An 18486-nucleotide genomic window follows, 5' to 3' on the forward strand; every position below is an offset into this window, starting at 1 on the left:
TACCGGCATGTGCAGGCGCTTAAACGCCGCGTCAATTACGGGCGTAATTAGCGCTGCTATTCATTGGAGTCAATGAATAACGGCTCTAATTACGGCCAAAGAAGTGACAGGTCACTTCTTTGACGCGGGCGTCTATTTACGCGCCGTCTTTTGACAGCGGCGCGTAAATATACGCCTCGTGTGAACAGACAAACGTCTGCCCATTGCTTTCAATGGGCAGATGTTTGTCAGCGCTATTGAGGCGCTATTTTCGGGCGTAATTCGGGGCAAAAACGCCCGAATTACGTCCGTAAATAGGCCGTGTGCACATACCCTTAGACCACTCTATGGCAACGGTATTCCCTAATGGCAGTAGCATCTCTCAGCAGGATAATGCACCTGCCACACTGAAAAAACTGTTCAGGATTGGTTTAAAGAGAACCTGTCACCAGCATTTCACCAATTGAACTTTACTTATCCCTCACTGGCCGCTGCTATCAAAAGTTCATTACCATTATCCCCTCTCCTAAACTCCTCTGACTGTAATTAACAGTCTGCAAGTATTTTGCACCTTTTATCGTAATAATCCGGTGTCCCTTTGTGCGCACACCCTAGAAGAGGACATCAATGCACAAGCGCGGGGAAAGGCGAGGAGCTGCCAATCAAATGTAAGGAGGCGGAGTAAACTCGGAAAGACTTGAGGAATGAAGATATGACTCTTTTCAAACTAAGATTTGACTCTTTTCAAATGAAAATATGACTCTTTTATTCTCATTAGCATACGGTGTGGGAATACTAAAAAAAACTGTGTACTAAAGGTACAGAACCTACTTAGAAGACAATTGTAGGTTATATAGAAATTATTTTTCACCCACTACCACCAGGTATTGCTGGTTTGATAAGTGAAATGCTAGTGACAGTTTCCCTTTAAAGGGAATGTGACGCTAGAAAAAAATGTATATTTTTTTTTAGTTAAACAATTAGTGTATAGGTGATTAAAACATTGTTCTAATTTTTTTAATTTTTTTCACGAAATATATATAAATATTAGATTCTAATTTATAATATTTCCCAGTGTTGGTCACTAGATGGAGCAATTCCCAAAATTGCAGCATTGCATGTGGTAAAGCAACCACATTGCTTTATGCTACAAAATTTGAGAAAACTCACTCGCTCTAGTGAGCTCTCAGAATCCCCCCTCCTTTATCCTGGCTGGTGCCGGGAGAAACGAGGGGATTGAACGCTCTAACCTCCTACACTGTGTGTCGCCATTTTTTGAGCTAACACAGTGTAGTAGGTTTACATACACTAGTAAACACACAGTAAAACACTTACATACACAGAAATAACTTACCTGCTCCAGCCGCCGCCGCTCCTTCCGGTCCATCCGCTCCGTCTGCTACCTCCCGCTCCAAGTGCACAAGTCCGGAAGCCGCGATCGGAAGTAGTAATCTTACTGTCCGGTCGCGACTTCCGGTCCACAGGAAAATGGCGCAGGACGTCGCACAGTTCAACTTGGACTGTGTGGGAGCGGCGCATGCGCCGTTCCCACACAGACAGCGTACAGCATAGTGGATGGAACGGGCCCCGTTCGCATTCACTATGGGGCTGTATGTGCCGTATTCCATGTCTGTATGTGTCGTTAATCGACACATACAGAAATGGAAAAAAAATGGCAGCCCCCATAAAACATAAACACACAAATAAATATAAAAGTTTTTAATAAAACACTAAAATCAAACTGATGTAAAAAAATATTTTTTCGTGACACTGTTCCTTTAAGGAACATTAGAATAAATTCAAGGTGTTGATTTGGTCTCCTCAAATCTTTTTCTTTTGTATAATTGTTTATTTCTGGAGTATTGGTAGGAGTTGGCAATAAACAGCGAAAGCTGCGAGTGTAAATATGGTATAAGCCAGTCTATGGAGATAAAGTCAGAACCAGAAGACTCAAAGGTTACAGTTATACCAAGTCTAGCTGATATATTATCTTATACTATAATACATCTCTTAACCATATAATTACGCTCAATCGGAGTACAGACAACATAAAGATGTAACAAATAAGACAAAAGAACAATACAAAAGTGTAACGAGGGCGGGGGGGGGGGGGGGGGATAAGGAGATAACCTAGCTGCATACATACCAATAGAGAAAACCCAATAGATGATCTGGGAGAACCTCAAGGTGGCCTACCTGAGTCACTAGGGACAGAATCCTTGCACTGTTAGGGTATGTGCACACACACTAATTACGTCCGTAATTGACGGACGTATTTCAACCGCAAGTCCCGGACCGAACACAGTGCAGGGAGCCGGGCTCCTAGCATCATACTTATGTACGACGCTAGGAGTCCCGGCCTCGCTGCAGGACAACTGTCCCGTACTGTAATCATGTTTTCAGTACGGGACAGCAGTTCCACGGAGAGGCAGGGACTCCTAGCATCGTACATAAGTATGATGCTAGGAGCCCGGCTCCCTGCACTGTGTTCGGTCCGGGACTTGCGGCCGAAATACGTCCGTCAATTACGGACGTAATTAGTGTGTGTGCACATACCCTTAAAGGGAATGTGTTTTTAGCAAAAAATGTATTTTTTTTTTTAGTTAAACAATTAGTGTGTGGGTGATTAAACATTGTTCTAATGTTTTTCATTTTTTTCACGAGTCAGGAAATATTATAAATTGGATTCAATTTATAATATTTCCCATTGCTGGTCACTAGATGGAGCAATTCCCAAAATTGCAGCATTGCATGTGGTAAAGCAACCACATTGCTTTATGCTGCAAAATTGGGAAAAAATCCCTCGCTCTAGTGAGCTCTCAGAATCCCCCCCTCCTTTATCCTGGCTAGTGCCGGGAGAAACGAGGGGATTGAACGGTCTAACCTCCTACACTGTGTGTCGCCATTTTTTGAGCTAACACAAAGTGTAGTAGGTTTACATACACTAGTAAACACACAGTAAAACACGAACATACATAGAAATCACTTACCTGCTCCAGTCGCCGCCGGTCCGTCCGCTCCGTCTGCTGCCGCTGCTCCATGTGCACAAGTCCGGAAGCCGCGACCGGAAGTAGTAATCTTACTGTCCGGCCGCGACTTCCGGTCCACAGGAAAATGGCGCCGGACGGCACGCATTTCAAATTGGACTGTGTGGGAGCGGCGCATGCGCCGTTCCCACACAGACGGCGTACACCATAGTGGATGGAACGGGTCCCGTTCGCAGTCCCTATGGGACTGGAGCTGCCGTATTCCATGTCTGTATGTGTCGTTAATCGACACATACAGAAATGGAAAAAAAAATGGCAGCCCCCATAGGGAAGAAAAAGTGTAAAAATAAAAAAAAGTAACACACAAACACACAAATAAATACAAACGTTTTTAATAAAACACTAACATCAAACTGATATAAAAAAAAAATTTGTGGCGACAATGTTCCTTTAAACCTTGGTTTATCACTCTGTCAGGTCCGTATTTCACACCGAATAACCACCTCTGTAAATTGAAAGCTGAAGGCATGCCTGGAGAGAAGTACACCACACAAATGTCTGAGGTACAGCTTCAATGTCAGCCAGGAGGAACTGAACTTTATTCAGAACAAAGAAACACACACAGAGAAGACACATGCCCCTCCCTATAGATGTGGGACTTGCTTAAATTCTATTCGCTCCCCAGCTGTACCTTTTCTGTACATTCTTCTGCACACTCCTCTTTGCATTCCAGGGGGCGGTGTCTTCCATAGGTGTGTCCGACATGAACAAAGAACTTGTTATATATATCAGTATATTACACAAAGAACTGAAATGTATATACATATATGTGAGGATAATATTTTTCAGACAATATACATAGTAATGATCCCTGACAACTCCAGCAGATAACTTCGCGCCTAGGCCGAGATGTCAGCAGTGTTCAACGTTACGTATCCCGGAAGTTGGGACAACAGCAATGAATGGGAATGACAGCAAGAGGTGCACCGAGTCGAACCTCTGCATGGACATCCCAAGCCTAGGGCGGCAACCAGTGTGGACACAAACATCAGAAGGCATTTGCACGACATTGAGCTACGAGCCAGACGTCCTGCTACAGGTGTTTCATTGACCACATGCCACAACTCTCAAAGGCTACCATGGTGCGCAGCAAGATGGCAATGGAGGATGAAATGGAGGTCTATCCTCTTCAGCGATGATTTCCACTTTTGTATATGACGCAATGATAGCCAGAGAGTGGTCTGGAGGCAACGTGGGGAACGACATAAATGAGGCATTCACAAGGGAACGTCACACCGTTCCTACTCCCGAGATTATGGTGTGGGGTGGCATAATGTACGGTAGCCGGATCCCGCTTGTTGTCATTTCAGGTATAATAACAGCTTGACGTTACATTGATTTTGTCGTGGAACCAGTGGTACGGCCGTTTCTCTAAAGTTCCCCAGGAGACGTTTTTCAGCAGGACAACGCCAGACGGCTTGTTGCCCATGCTTCTATGAGCCGTTTGTGTGGCCTCAACTTGCTACCATGGCCTTGAGCTTCTCCGGACTTGTCTCTAATCGAGCACATCTGTAACGTCATTGGTCAGCAGTTGCAAAGGGAGCTGCCAGGAGCCAATCTCGATGATTTGTGTGTCCAAGTGCATTCAGTGTGGCATAACATTTCTCAGACAACCATTAATAACTTAATTGATAGCATGCCAAGGTGTGTAAGTGCGTGTATTTCTGCTCGTGGCGCTAATACTCGATACTGAATAAATCAAGATGTTTGGAATATTTTGTTTCCATTTTTTTTATCATTTGTATATCATTAACATGTCTATCGATCCTGTGCTTTACACAATTCCACAGCTTCCTTCTTGGAGTTACAATTCCGATGTTGAGGAGTGTATATATACATATACACATGATATGGACAAAAGTAATAAGACACACCTCTTAGGCCCTGTTCACACGGCGTGTATTTGCTGGGTATTTTGATGCATTTTATGCATAAAAAACATGATTAAGCTTCCCATTCAAGTCAATGGGAAAGCGCGCAGTTAGTACATTTAAAAAACGCATCGTGTAAAAAAAAGCATCAGGTCAATTCTTTGACGTAAAAAAAAACGCAGAACATGCACAAAATGTTCTTATAGTCAATGGGAGTCCTAATTACGCGCTAAAACGTGCAAAAAGCACGCACAAATCGCGTAAAAAAACACGCAGAAAACAATCGCCTGTATTTTAAAAAGCACTTCACAAGAAACACTAGCTTATATGACACCTTCTACACAGGTTTTTTTTTAGCACCTTATGAACATGTCCTTAAAGGGGTTCTGTCACTAGTTTAGTAATGCCCTATCTCCTAGCTAATTTAATAGGCGCTGTCACATTGATAATGCTAGTGTAAATTGTGTCCCAAAATGTTTATTTTAAGTTATGAGCTTTTTTCTAAATAAGCAAATGAGGCTATCAAAGGTAAGGCGTTGAGTCCAGCGATAAAGAAGATAAAATGGAAACTAGTTCCAAGTTTACTGAAATTTCAATTAAAAAGGTCCAATAGGTTGGAGTCCTGGTGTGCAGATAGGAGTATGTAACGGTCCAGTCTTGGCCCCAAGACTGGACCGTTACATACTCCTGTCTGCACACCAGGACTCCAACCTATTGGACCTTTTTAATTGAAATTTCAGTAAACTTGGAACTAGTTTCCATTTTATCTTCTTTATCGCTGGACTCAACCCCTTACCTTTGCCTGCCTATACCTATCGTGCGCCGACACGAGAGCCCGTGCGATGACCACGACACACACATCAAGTGTCAGGTGAGCTGGAGGATCTCTTCCACATATTTTCTGTCAAATGAGGCTATACTAGACAAGTGGGTGTCAACACCAGCGATTCTCCTGAGGTGGAGCCACCTCACAACCTCTGACACTGTCCTATCAGCATGAAGCTGCTTCACACAGTGTGAGAGACTGATATGGAAGGGGAATCACTTCAAATAGCCATATTGCAGTTCTAGCTGTGAAATAACCGGAGGTATAACCAGTTGAAAAGACAGTCGGGAATGGAAGCTGTATACTATATGATCACGCTGCCTCGCTGCGGAAAACTGTCCCGTACTAAAAACATGATTATAGTACGGGACAGTTTTCCCCCAGCGAGGCAGGGACTCCTAGCATCATAGATAACTATGACGATAAGTGTGTTCGGTCCGTGAAATACATATATCACGGACCGAACATGGTCGTGTGAATCCGGCCTAAGTGTAATATTTTCCTGCCTGCCACACATTAGAAATTAGTCCACATAAAGTGGCCAACTCCTTCAAGGTATTGTGGCATCATCAGAAAAAAAAAAACAGCCTAGTAATAAAAGACACAGACTATTGTAACATCAACACAAAGCCTAGGAATGAAGACAAAACAAATTATGTCTTCATCACAATAGAACACAGCCTAGGAATAAAGACAATCATGACTGTGACATTATCACAATGGTATACAGTTTATAAATAAATATTCTGACATCACAATAGAACAAAGCTTATAACTGAATACACAGATCATTGTGACATCAATGTGAACTCGGCTTATAAATGAAGACCCAGAGTATTGTGACATCATCAACATAGAATACAGGCTAGGAATAAAGACAAATGCTAATGTGAAATAATGACATTATAACACACCCCAGCAATAAAGACAATCACTGTTGTGACATCTTCAAAATAGAACAGAGTTTAGGAATTTATCCAAACACTATTGTGGCATCATCGCAATAGTGCACAGCCTATGAATAAAGGCAATCTCTACTGTGCCATTTCACAATAGAACACTGTCTATGAATAAGAACATAAACTACTGTGACATCATCACAACAGAACACAGTTTTAGGAATAAAGACCAACATTATTGGGACAATCAAAAACCAACAAAGACCAGCGTGGATTAGCATAAAATGTTTCAAATGGTGTTGACAATCATCAGTAACGTCCAACATGGATCAGGATAACTTGTTTTAAATGTTATGTTTGCTTTTGTGTGTGATAGGCCCCCTGCAGATTTTGTTGCAGATTTTATGCTTGCTGCAACCCTATTCAGATAAATGGAACTGATTTTAAGTCGCAGAAATTCCTGCAGCATGTTCAGGAAGCCATATACTTTCATTCCGATATTGGGCTTCAATATATTTTGCTAATTGCTGCAGGTTATCTCACATCTTAATGCACCAACATTACAAACTGTTTACTAAAGCTGGCCAAATAAATTAAATAAAAATTTAGACAAACCTGTTGATTATACAACTATATAATGTGTATGAGCGTCTCCCAACTCTCTCCTGTACGCAGACATCGGGGAAAGGATAAGGTATGCTGGACTTCAACATGCCCAACCCTTTATTTCTGTCAGAGATAAGCTGCTTACTCCCCTTTCCCATTGTGAAATCGGGAGTAGTTGTTGGCCAAACGAGTGTATGGCCAGCTTTAGTCATTGTTGGATATCGTATCTAGTACACCAGCCAATCAGCAGAAGCACTCAACCATGGCCACTGCCGTAGCTATAGGGGTCGCAGCGGTCGCAATTGCGACCTGGCCCCGAAGCCAGGGGGGCCCACAGCCCCCCGCACCACATCAATAAAAAGTTACTGATCGAGACGACAGAAGTTACTGATCGAGACGACAGAACTACCGCCGCGGCTGAAGAGGAAGGTAAGATTAGCCCTGTGACTGGCAGGGTCCGACTCCCGAGACCCGCCAATCAGCTGTTTTGAAGGGGCCGCAGCACTCGTACGAGAGCTGCTCCCCTTCATTCCGGTCACACTGTGAATCGGTGTCGGCGATTCACAGTGTGAGCGAGTAGTGAAACAGCTGATTGGCGGGTCCCGGGACACGGACGCCGACACATCAGCTATTGATGGCCTATCCTGTGGATAGGCCATCAATGTTTAGGGACTGCACAACCCCTAACCCTATGATGTAGCAGGCTTAGGGGGCCCATGAGACAGGATCACAGATTGTGTGATCCTGTCTGCTTGGCCCTGTATCTAAGCCAATCACATGGTAGGCTTAGCTACATGGCCCATGCGTGATCCTGTCTGCTGGGCCCTGTATCTAAGCCAATCACATGGTAGGCTTAGATACATGGCCCATGTGTGATCCTGTCTGATGGGCCCTCTATATAAGCCTACCACACTGTAGGTTTAGATACAGGGCCCCAGCACACAGTAATTGTATACTGTATAAGATTACTGTCTGTTGGACCCTGTATCTAAGCCTACCTTGTGGTAGGCTTAGATACAGCGTCCCACAGACAGTATCACACATGGGCCCTGTATCTAAGCCTGTGTTACTAATCGTTTTTCTTGTGTGTTTTCTTACAGGTGCGGTCGTTGGACTACGGCGGATTATCAATAAAATGGTTAATGAGGGCTGTGTGGGTTTTTTTTTTATTTCAATAAAATATTTTTTCTATGTCTTTGTTTTTTTTAATACTATATTACTACCACCTTAGTAATGGCCGCCGGCTGATTGACAGCGTCCATTGCTAAGGCGGGGCTTAGTGTTAGCCGGTGCAGAGGTGAACACTAACCCCCTTTATTACCCCGGTACCCTCCGCCACCAGGGGTGCTGGGAAGAGCCGGGTACCATCCAGTACCTGACTATCTGTAGTGATGGTCGGCCACTGGGGCGGCCGCAGGCTGGTAGTATCAGGAGGTGAAAGGCCAGATACAGTGGCCCTTCCCACCCTGGTAATGCTGCTGCTGCTTTATTGTATCTGGCTGGTTATGAAAAATGGGGGGGTCCCCACGTCATTTAAAAAATAAAAAATAAAAAAATAATTGGAAAGAACAATGTCGGGTCCCCCCCCAATTTTCATAACCAGCCAGATACAACACAGCAGCAGCAGCAGGCAGCATTACCAGGGTGGGAGGTGCCACTGTTTTTGGCCTTCCCCAGCCTAATACTACCAGCCTGCGGCCACGCCGGTGCCTGCCCGTCACTACAGATGGACGGGTACTGGTTCGTACCCGGCTCTTCCCAGCACCCCTGGTGGCGGTGGGTACCGGGGTAATAATGGGGGTTAGTGTTGGCCTTTGCACCGGATAACATTAAGCCCCGCCTTAGTAATGGAGGTTGCCAATCAGCCAGCGGCCATTACTAAGGCGGTGATGATAAAGTTTAAAAAGATACAAGCACATAGAAAAAATATTTTATTGAAATAAAAAAACACAACCCTCATTAACCATTTTATTGAGAATAAAAAAACGGCGTCATTGAAGTCCTCGAATCCGAAGTCCAACAAACGAACCTGTAAAAAAAACACAAACACACAAAAAGAATCAGTAACACATAAAGAAGCAAAATTATTATTCTTACCTTTCCTGGGTCCAGCGCTGGAGCCGCAATGTCAGCGAGCGGAGTCCTGTATCTAATCCGATCATGTGTGATACTGTCTTCTCAGCCACTGTATCTAATCCTATCATGTGTGATACTGTCTGCTGAGCTGTGTATCTAATCCTATCATGTGTGATACTGCCTTCTGAGCCACTGTATCTAATCCTATCATGTGTGATACTGTCTGCTGAGCCACTGTATCTAATCCTATCATGTGTGATACTGTCTGCTGGGCCCTATATCTAATCCAATCATGTGTGATACTGTCTGCTGAGCCACTGTATCTAATCCTATCATGTGTGATACTGTCTGCTGAGCCACTGTATCTAATCCTATCATGTGTGATACTGTCTGCTGGGCCCTATATCTAATCCTATCATGTGTGATACTGTCTTCTGAGCCACTGTATCTAATCCTATCATGTGTGATACTGTCTGCTGGGCCCTATATCGAATCCTATCATGTGTGATACTGTCTGCTGAGCCACTGTATCTAATCCTATCATGTGTGATACTGTCTGCTGAGCCACTGTATCTAATCCTACCATGTGTGATACTGTCTGCTGAGTCATTGTATCTAATCCTATCATGTGTGATACTGTCTGCTGGGCCACTGCATCTAATTCTATCATGTGTGATACTGTCTTCTGAGCCACTGTATCTAATCCTATCATGTGTGATACTGTCTGCTGAGCCACTGTATCTAATCCTATCATGTGTGATACTGTCTGCTGAGTCATTGTATCTAATCCTATCATGTGTGATACTGTCTGCTGGGCCACTGCATCTAATCCTATCATGTGTGATACTGTCTGCTCAGCCACTGTATCTAATCCTATTATGTGTGATACTGTCTGCTGAGCCAATGTATCTAATCCTATCCATAGTTTATAGGGTTGTAGTGCTATAGATATGCTATGCTGTCTCCTATACACACATTTTTTTTTGGGCGGACACATATGTATTGGGGCTATTTCCCCTGACATTTTAAGCCCTGAGGGCCTGTTCACACAACAGCGTCTGTAACGGCTGAAATTACGGGGCTGTTTTCAGGAGAAAACAGCACCGTAATTTCAGCCGTAAAGGCATGTGCAGGCGTCTTTCGCTGCGTCCATTACGGACGTTAAATGGAGCTGTTTTTCTATGGAGTCCATGGAAAACGACTCCATTTACGTCTGAAGAAGTGACAGGCACTTCTTTGACACGCGGGCATCTTTTTTACGCGCCGCCTTTTGACAGCGGCGCGTAAAAAAAATGACCGTCGGCACAGAACATCGTAAGACCCATTCAATCAAATGGGCAGATGTTTGCCGACGCTTTTGAGCCGCATTTTCGGACGTAATTCAATGCTAAAACGCCCGAATTATGTCCGTAAATAGGGTGTGTAAATCCAGCCTTAGTGACGCCCCGGCTGCTAGTGCTGCATTGTTGGGTCACTTAGGAGACCCTGCGATGCATCTGAAAGCTGCAGACCGTCGGCCATGAGGAGTTTGCGGGGGGGGGGGCAATAAGAACTTTTGCATCAGGGCCCATGAGCCTTTAGCTACGCCCCTGACCATGGCTGTCTCGTGGTACTGGCAGTATAAACATAATTGTGAGTTGTAGAGAAGCAAAACATTTTTCTTTTATAAATAATAATATGGCTACCACCGGGGGTTTGAGAGCAAGATAAAGAAACACCTAAAAGTCTCCAAATCCATTTCAAGGCAAATTGCTGGTCTCTTTTTTTAGTGGAACGATCCTTAATTCGAGGGCTACTTCGATGACAGCGTATTTGAATTTTTTTTTTTTATATAATGGTTAATGAGGGTTGTGTGTGGGGGGTTTATTTCAATAAAATATTTTTTTCTGTGTTTTTTTTAAAGATGTATTACTACTGCCTTAGCAATGGCCACTGTCTGATTGACAGTGTCCATTACTAAGGGGGGAGCTTAGTGTTAGCTGGTGGAAAGGCTGGCACTAAGGCCCCATGCACACAACCACAGATTTTGTCCGTAATTACAGACCCATTTATTTCTATGGCCGATGGACACCTTCCCGTATATTTACGGGAAGGTGTCCGTGCCATAGAAAAACCCCGCAAAAGATAGGACATGTCCTATTTTTTGTTTTTTACGGACCATGCTCCAATACTTTATATGAGAGCATTGCCCGCAAATGTGAGAGGCTGTCACCGGCCAGTGAGTATGAGCACAGTCGCGTGCATGAGGCCTTACCCCCCTTTACTACACCGGTACCCACCACCAGGGGTACTGGGAAGAGCCAGATACAATCCAGTACCTGACCATCTGTAGTGATGGCTGGGCACTGGGGTGGCCGCAGGCTGGTATTATTAGGCTGGGAAAGCCCAAAAAATGTGGGCCTTCCCACCCTGGTATTGCCAACCTGCTGCTGCTGTGTTGTATTTGGCTGGTTATGAAAAATGTGGGGGACCCCACGTCGTTTTAAAAAAATAAAAAAAAAATTACTGAAAAAAATCCGACGTGGGGTCCCCATTTTTTATAACCAGCCAGATACAACACAACAGCAGCAGCCTAGCATTACCATGATGGGAAGGGCCACGCAGTTTAGGCCTTCCCAGCCTAATAGTACTAGCCTGCGGCCACCCCAGTGCCCGACCATCGCTTCAGAAAAGTTTAAAAAAAAAACACATGCACATAGAAAAAATATTTTATAGAAATAACTCCCCCACCACCACTCAACCCTCATTAACCATTTTTTTTTTTTTTTTTTTTTTAAAAACATCACCGTAAGAGTCCTCGAATCCAAAGTAGTCCAACAAACCAGCCTGTAAAAAAACATAAACACAAAAAAAACATTAGTAAGGGGAAAAATTTCAATGGACAACTGACCGGATATAAATGTGCCATGACTAAGGACAGGCGATGTGTCTGAAAAGCGTAGGCTCATTGCTGTGGCAACCACATCCATACATATCTTTTTATCTGAAATAAAGTTGGAATACTATTTTCTTTTAAACATACCAGCGCTGGATTGCATCTTTTCCACTTGTCCTAATAAAAAAAAAAAATTAAGGCACCATTCACATCACGTTATTAGCCTACGTTTATAGTGTATGTCGGGAAAGCTCCCGACTTTCACGATAAACATTTTAATAGGACTCCATTATTCCAACGGAGACCAATAGTGTGTCCTTTTGGTGTCCGTCCGGCTAGTATTTGTTCATATATGTACAGTGATGTCAGAGGCTTCCCCGGAGCCAGAGTCCCGGAGCAGAGCCTATACTAGCGCTCTGCTCTTGGACTCCGACTCTGGGAGAACCCCTAACATCACTGTCCAAATATGGACAGTAATGTCAGGAGCAGAGCTGGAGTCCCAAGCAGAGCGCTAGAAGCGGCTCTATTCTGGGGCTCTGGGGAAGCCCCTGACATCACTGTCCATGGACAGTGATGTCAGAGGCATCCCCAGAGCCTTGGAGCAGAGCCTATACTAGCATTCTGCTCTCGGACTCCTGCTCTAGAGAAGCTCCTGACAGTGATGTCAGGAGCAGAGCTGGAGTTCCAGGCAGAGTGCTAGTAGCGCTCTGCCTGAGACTCCGGCTCTGGGGTTGCCCCTGAGATCACTTTCCATATATGGACACAGATGTCAGGAGCACAGCTGGAATCCTAGGCAGAGTGCTAATAGCGGTATGGACAGTCATGTCAGGAGCAGTGCTATGAATAGTGCCTAGGTTGAGGAGGCCCAGGAGCACACACGTCAAAGTAGTGCTTCCTCCTTAACAACTGTTCTACATAGAATCCGTAGCCAGCATCTGATGTTGCTGACTACGGATTCCAACTGACAACGAGCTGGGACTGCATAAGCAGAAGGGATGGTGGAGCAAGAAGAGAGGGAAGAAGACTACAGCATACACAAATTTATAATGTGAAAAAACAATGGCGGAATTGCCTTTTTTTTTTCAATCCCCCCTTAAAGAGTTAATAAGTTATCTGTACCCCAAAATGATGCTATTGAAAAACAACTTATTCTGCAAAAAAACAAGCCCTCATCAGTTCCATTCATCTGAATGGGGTAGTTTCTGCAGCAGGTGCATGGATTTCTGCAAAGAAACGAAGTACTATGCACACCAATATGTAATTTTTTATCCAGGTAATTAATTAATTTATTTGTAGCCAGTGACAGTGCGTGCGACGTTTCGGTCAAAACCTTGACCTTCCTCAGGCACTTTAGTCAATGCTGGTCCTGCGTGGCTGGCGCTGTAAGATTGGCGGGTAACCGCGGTGTGAGGCACTGCTGGATTTCTGCAAGTTCCATTCAGATTGAATGAATGGAACAGATTTTAAGTTGCAGAAATTTCCCAAAATTTCCAGTTCCCACGGGTCGGACACACTGCGTAAAAACCACGCAGCGTATCCGACCTGAAACTCGCAGCACATTCCGTCCGAAAAACCGCACCACATTAGAAATAAAAAAAATGTCCATACTTACCTAGGTCGTTGTCATGGTGACGCGTTCTTCCTTTCCCACCTGGTCTGGACTCCCTGGGTGACGCTACAGCCCATGTGACTGCTGCAGCCTGTGATTGGCTGCAGCAGTCACATGGGATGAAACGTCATCCCAGGAGGCTGGACTGGAGGAAGAAGCAGGGAGTTCTGGGTAAGTATAATTATTATTTTTTCTGAGTTGCGATTTTTTTGCGGCAAAAGATTTTCATAATCGAATCCACTTTGCTGCTACTGTAAATGCTGCAGATTTTCAGCACAAAATTGCGGAAATTCCACAGTGTTTACACTACGTGGGAACCCAGCCTAAGGCTTTGTTTACATGGAGGAATTTTTGTGGCGGATTCTGCCACAAAATTCCGCTTCCCATTCATTTCATATTTTCACATGGTGGATTTTGCCTGGTGGGTACTGCCGCAAAATTTGTCTCAGAATTATGCCTGTCGCCAGCAGGAAGTTTCCTACTCCCATTCACTTCAATGCGAGGTTTGGGTGGAATCCGCCCAAAGATCGGGCCAGGATGCTTCTTTTGTCCACTAGCTGAAAAAATTAGCTAGCACCAAAAAGAAGCAACTGCCTCCCATTGAAACTGCCTCCCATTTGTCCACCGAAAAAAATCCTCTGTGTGAACATAGCCTAAGGCTGGGTTCCCACGTAGTGTAAATGCTACGGAATTTCCGCAACGGTATTCTGTGCGGTAATTCCACAGCATTTACAAAGTAAATGAGGTTTAGAAAATCTTATGCCCATGCTGCGGAAAAAAAATGCAGCGAAAACTTTCATAAATTGACCAAAGTACCATGTCAATTTATGCTGCATTTTCATTGCTTTTCTTTTTTGCGGGTTTTCCCAATTGAATTCAATGAGGATGTAAAATCCACCACAAATTGCAAAGTGTTGCGACTCAGAAAAAAGAAAAAAAGCTTTAACTTAACACCCGGGCATTGTCATAACGACACTTTTTCTGTTCTTCCAGGCCGGCCTCCTGGGATGACGTTTCATCTCATGTGACTGCTGCAGCAAATTACAGGCTGCAGCGGTCACATGCGCTGCAGCGGCATCCCAGGAGGCCGGACCGCACGTCAAGTATGAAAGGTTTTTTTCTGGCGTTGCTTTCCACAGAGGAATTTCAGCCCCGTAAAACTGCACCAAGATGGAATGTGCTGAAGGTCCTGGGCCGGATATACTGCGTAGTTTAACACAGCGTATCCTACCCGTGGGAACCCGCCTTAAGGGTAAGGCTACACGGCCTACAACTGTGCCGTCACCGCGTACTGCGCGCCTGTCAAATAGCCTATTTATGGCTGCGCGTTGTTTCGTGAAAAAAAGGCCCTTTACCTGCAAAATGTGTGGCCACTAATTAATACACCCTTTTTGGCCACACAATGTTGAAGTTTTACTCTCAACAATACGCAGCCATTAACAGGCTATTTGACAGCCGCGCCGAATATGCGGCCAATGCCGCTACGTGTGGCCTTACCATAAGGGCGGATTTACACAAACGTGATATACGTCCATGCAACGCGCGTGATTTTCACGCGCCTCGCAAGGACCTATGCTAGTCTATGGGGCCGTGCAGACAGTCCGTAATTTTTACGCAGCGGACGTCCGCTGCTTAAAACTTATGACATGTCCTATATTTCTGCGTTTCTTGCGCATCACGCACCCATTGAAGTCAATGGGTGCGTGAAAATCACGCTCTCCACACGGAAGAACTTCCATGGGACGCGCTTGATTCGCGCAACAACAGTAAAAAGTATATTTGAAAACAGAAAAGCACCACGTGCTTTTCTGTTTACAAACATACAGAGTGTTATAATGATGGCGGCTGCGCGAAAATCACGCAGCCGCGCATCATATGGTGATGACACACGGAGCTGTTAAGTGCCTTTTGCGCGTGCAAAACGCCGCATATTTTTGCGCGCGCAAAACACACATGCTCGTGTAAATCCGCCCTTAGGCTAAGGCTTATTGATAGTGGCTAAGGCTGAGGGTATGTTCACACGGCCAAATTTCAGACGTATACGAGGCGTATTATGCCTCGTTTTACGTCTGAAAATATGGCTACAATACGTCGGCAAACATCTGCCCATTCATTTGAATGGGTTTGCCGACGTACTGTGCAGACGACCTGTTATTTACGAGTCGTCGTTTGACAGCTGTCAAACTACGACGCGTAAAATTACTGCCTCGGCAAAGAAGTGCAGGGCACTTCTTTGCCACGTAATTTGAGCCGTTCTTCATTGAAATCAATGAAGCACGGCTCAAGGTTTACGAGCGTCTCAGACGCCTCGTAAATTACGAGGAGGAGCTTTTACGTGTGAAACGAGGCAGCTGTTAACAGTCTGTCTTTTCACACGTAACTGCCTCTCAGCGTGTGAACATACCCTCAGTGTAAACACTGCAGAATTTCTGTCCAGAATTTCCGTGCCCAGCAATTCTTCAGCGTATTACAGTAGCAGCAAATCTGATGAGATTTCAACAAATCATCTATGCGCTACATAAAAAATATGTTGAAAAGTAATGTGGATATTGACCTGCAGTGCGGATTCTCAATCGGCAGCATTGCAATTTCTCTTGAAGAAACGCTGCCGAGTTGGAAATTCCAAAGTGTTTACACTATGTGTAAGGCCAGAATCACACACACAGCTTTTGGCTCCGTTTTTTGGAGCCAAACACAGAAGTGGACTGAAATAAAAGGAGATGCATTAGACTTTTATTTATAATGTTTTGTCCTTTTGGATGCACTTCTAACTTTGTCTAAAAAACGGAGCTAAAAACTGCACCAAAAACTTCATTAAAACTGTGTGTGATACTAGCCTAAAGGAGAGACAGATATGTCTCCTGTTTTGCATCCGCTTCTGTGTTTGGCTCAAAAAACAGCCTCTAAAATTGCTTGTGTGATTCCAGACTTGTACTGCAATCAGCTGTGGATGTTACCTGCGCGCGCAAATCCGCAGCAAATCTGCCATGTGTGTATTCACCCTTAAAAAAGCCTGGTCTTGAACTGGCTAAGGACGTTTTCATTAGTATAGAAACGTTTTAATGGTACAGAAAATTGATTTTCTTTTGGTAAAGTAAAAAAAAACAAAAAACATGAGGTAATTTTGGATCAATTGTAAATAAAATACTAGAGTAATCTCAACCTAATTAGTAATAATAATAATAATAATAAAATGTACTGTGACGACTGGTATATGCCTGGACCCGACCCTCTCACCAGCATCTATCTATGGGAGCAGGTGAGGTTGGCAGTAAGCTCCCTGCTGGTTTATGAAGCTGCCACTCTTAATTGTATGTGTACAGAGTCCATAGCAAACAGTTTGAGTATAAACATAAGTGCCATTGTTCGTTTCTCCCCTCAGGGTCACAGCGTCATTATGTGGACTGTTTACTGTTGGCCATGACAACAGCCGCAGCTTCACAAGTCTCTGATATAGGTGCAGCTCTCCCATACGAGGCTGACTTTGGAAGATGCTGAGATTGTAATTTGTATTTCATAAAGGAGCAAGAAATGGACGAGAGACATTGGTGGATAGCAGCCAAAGTGCAACAGGCGCTGGACAATGGCGGCGAGGAGAGCTCCGCTGCCTTAGAAGCCTTCATCCTGGAAGCTGCGAATCTCCAGCTCATCAACAGGTTTCTGCAGGGTCAGTACACCTCACACTGGGAAGGGAGTAGGGGAAGATTGGCATGCCTATTGCTAAGGAAAGGGTTAACGAATATTACCTCAGATTCTCTGCCACATGTACCTGCACATAGTACGGGGGTCAGAAATAAAAAAATGTTTAAGAGTAGCACATTATTTGTTGTCTGAAGAAACTGAAAATTTGTATCAACTGCAACATATTCATAAAATCTATCACTGAGGAACATTATACATGTAACGCTTCTTATGTAACATAATTGCATAAAAAAGGGCGTCACTTTTCTGACACCAACGACAATAAACAAAAACCTGATGCTACAGGTGGCCCGCACTGTATATGAGAGAACACTTCCAAAATTATGAAAAATACAAAAAGTAAGGGTATGTTCACACGGCCTATTTACGGACGTAAATCGGGCGTTTTTGCCCCGAATTACGCCCGAAAATAGCGCCTCAATAGCGCTGACAAACATCTGCCCATTGAAACCAATGGGCAGACGTTTGTCTGTTCACACGAGGCGTAGATTTACGCGCCGCTGTCAAATGACGGCGCGTACATAGACACCCGCGTAGAAGAAGTGACCTGTCACTTCTTTGGCCGTAATTGGAGCCGCTATTCATTGACTCCAATGAATAGCAGCGCTAATTACGGCCGTAATTGACGCGGCGTTCAAGCGCCTGCACATGCCGGTACGGCTGAAATTACGGGGATATTTTCAGGCTGAAACATCCCATTTCAGCCGTTACGGACCCCCGCCGTGTGAACATACCCTTAAGTGTGATTTCCCAGACAGTTTTCGCTCGTCAAACAAAATGTCCGCCAAATGCACAAAATCAGCAGACTGATGGAAAAGAATCTGGTTCCAAATGCTTGATGAAATCTGAAATTTGCTTATTTATTATTTTTAGCGTAGAAAATGTTGCATATGTTTAAAAATTTGGCAAACATTTGTAAAAAAAATAGTCAACACCCCCTAAACTGAAAACAGTTGGACACGAGGAAAACATGGAAAAATGGTGGACAAATTCTTT

General features: G+C 44.2%; 1 protein-coding gene across 1 annotated transcript in view; it reads left to right on the forward strand.

Annotated features, from left to right (window-relative positions):
* Positions 1-17319: 17319 nt before the first annotated feature.
* Positions 17320-18486, forward strand: part of LOC142759653 (dynein axonemal heavy chain 5-like) — a 466211-nt gene continuing 465044 nt past the window's right edge. The window contains 1 exon segment of the mRNA XM_075862058.1: positions 17320-17455. Within this exon segment, the coding sequence (XP_075718173.1) occupies positions 17320-17455 (136 nt within the window).

This window comes from Rhinoderma darwinii, chromosome 4 (assembly GCF_050947455.1).
Source record: "Rhinoderma darwinii isolate aRhiDar2 chromosome 4, aRhiDar2.hap1, whole genome shotgun sequence".
In the NCBI taxonomy this organism is placed as follows: domain Eukaryota; kingdom Metazoa; phylum Chordata; class Amphibia; order Anura; family Rhinodermatidae; genus Rhinoderma; species Rhinoderma darwinii.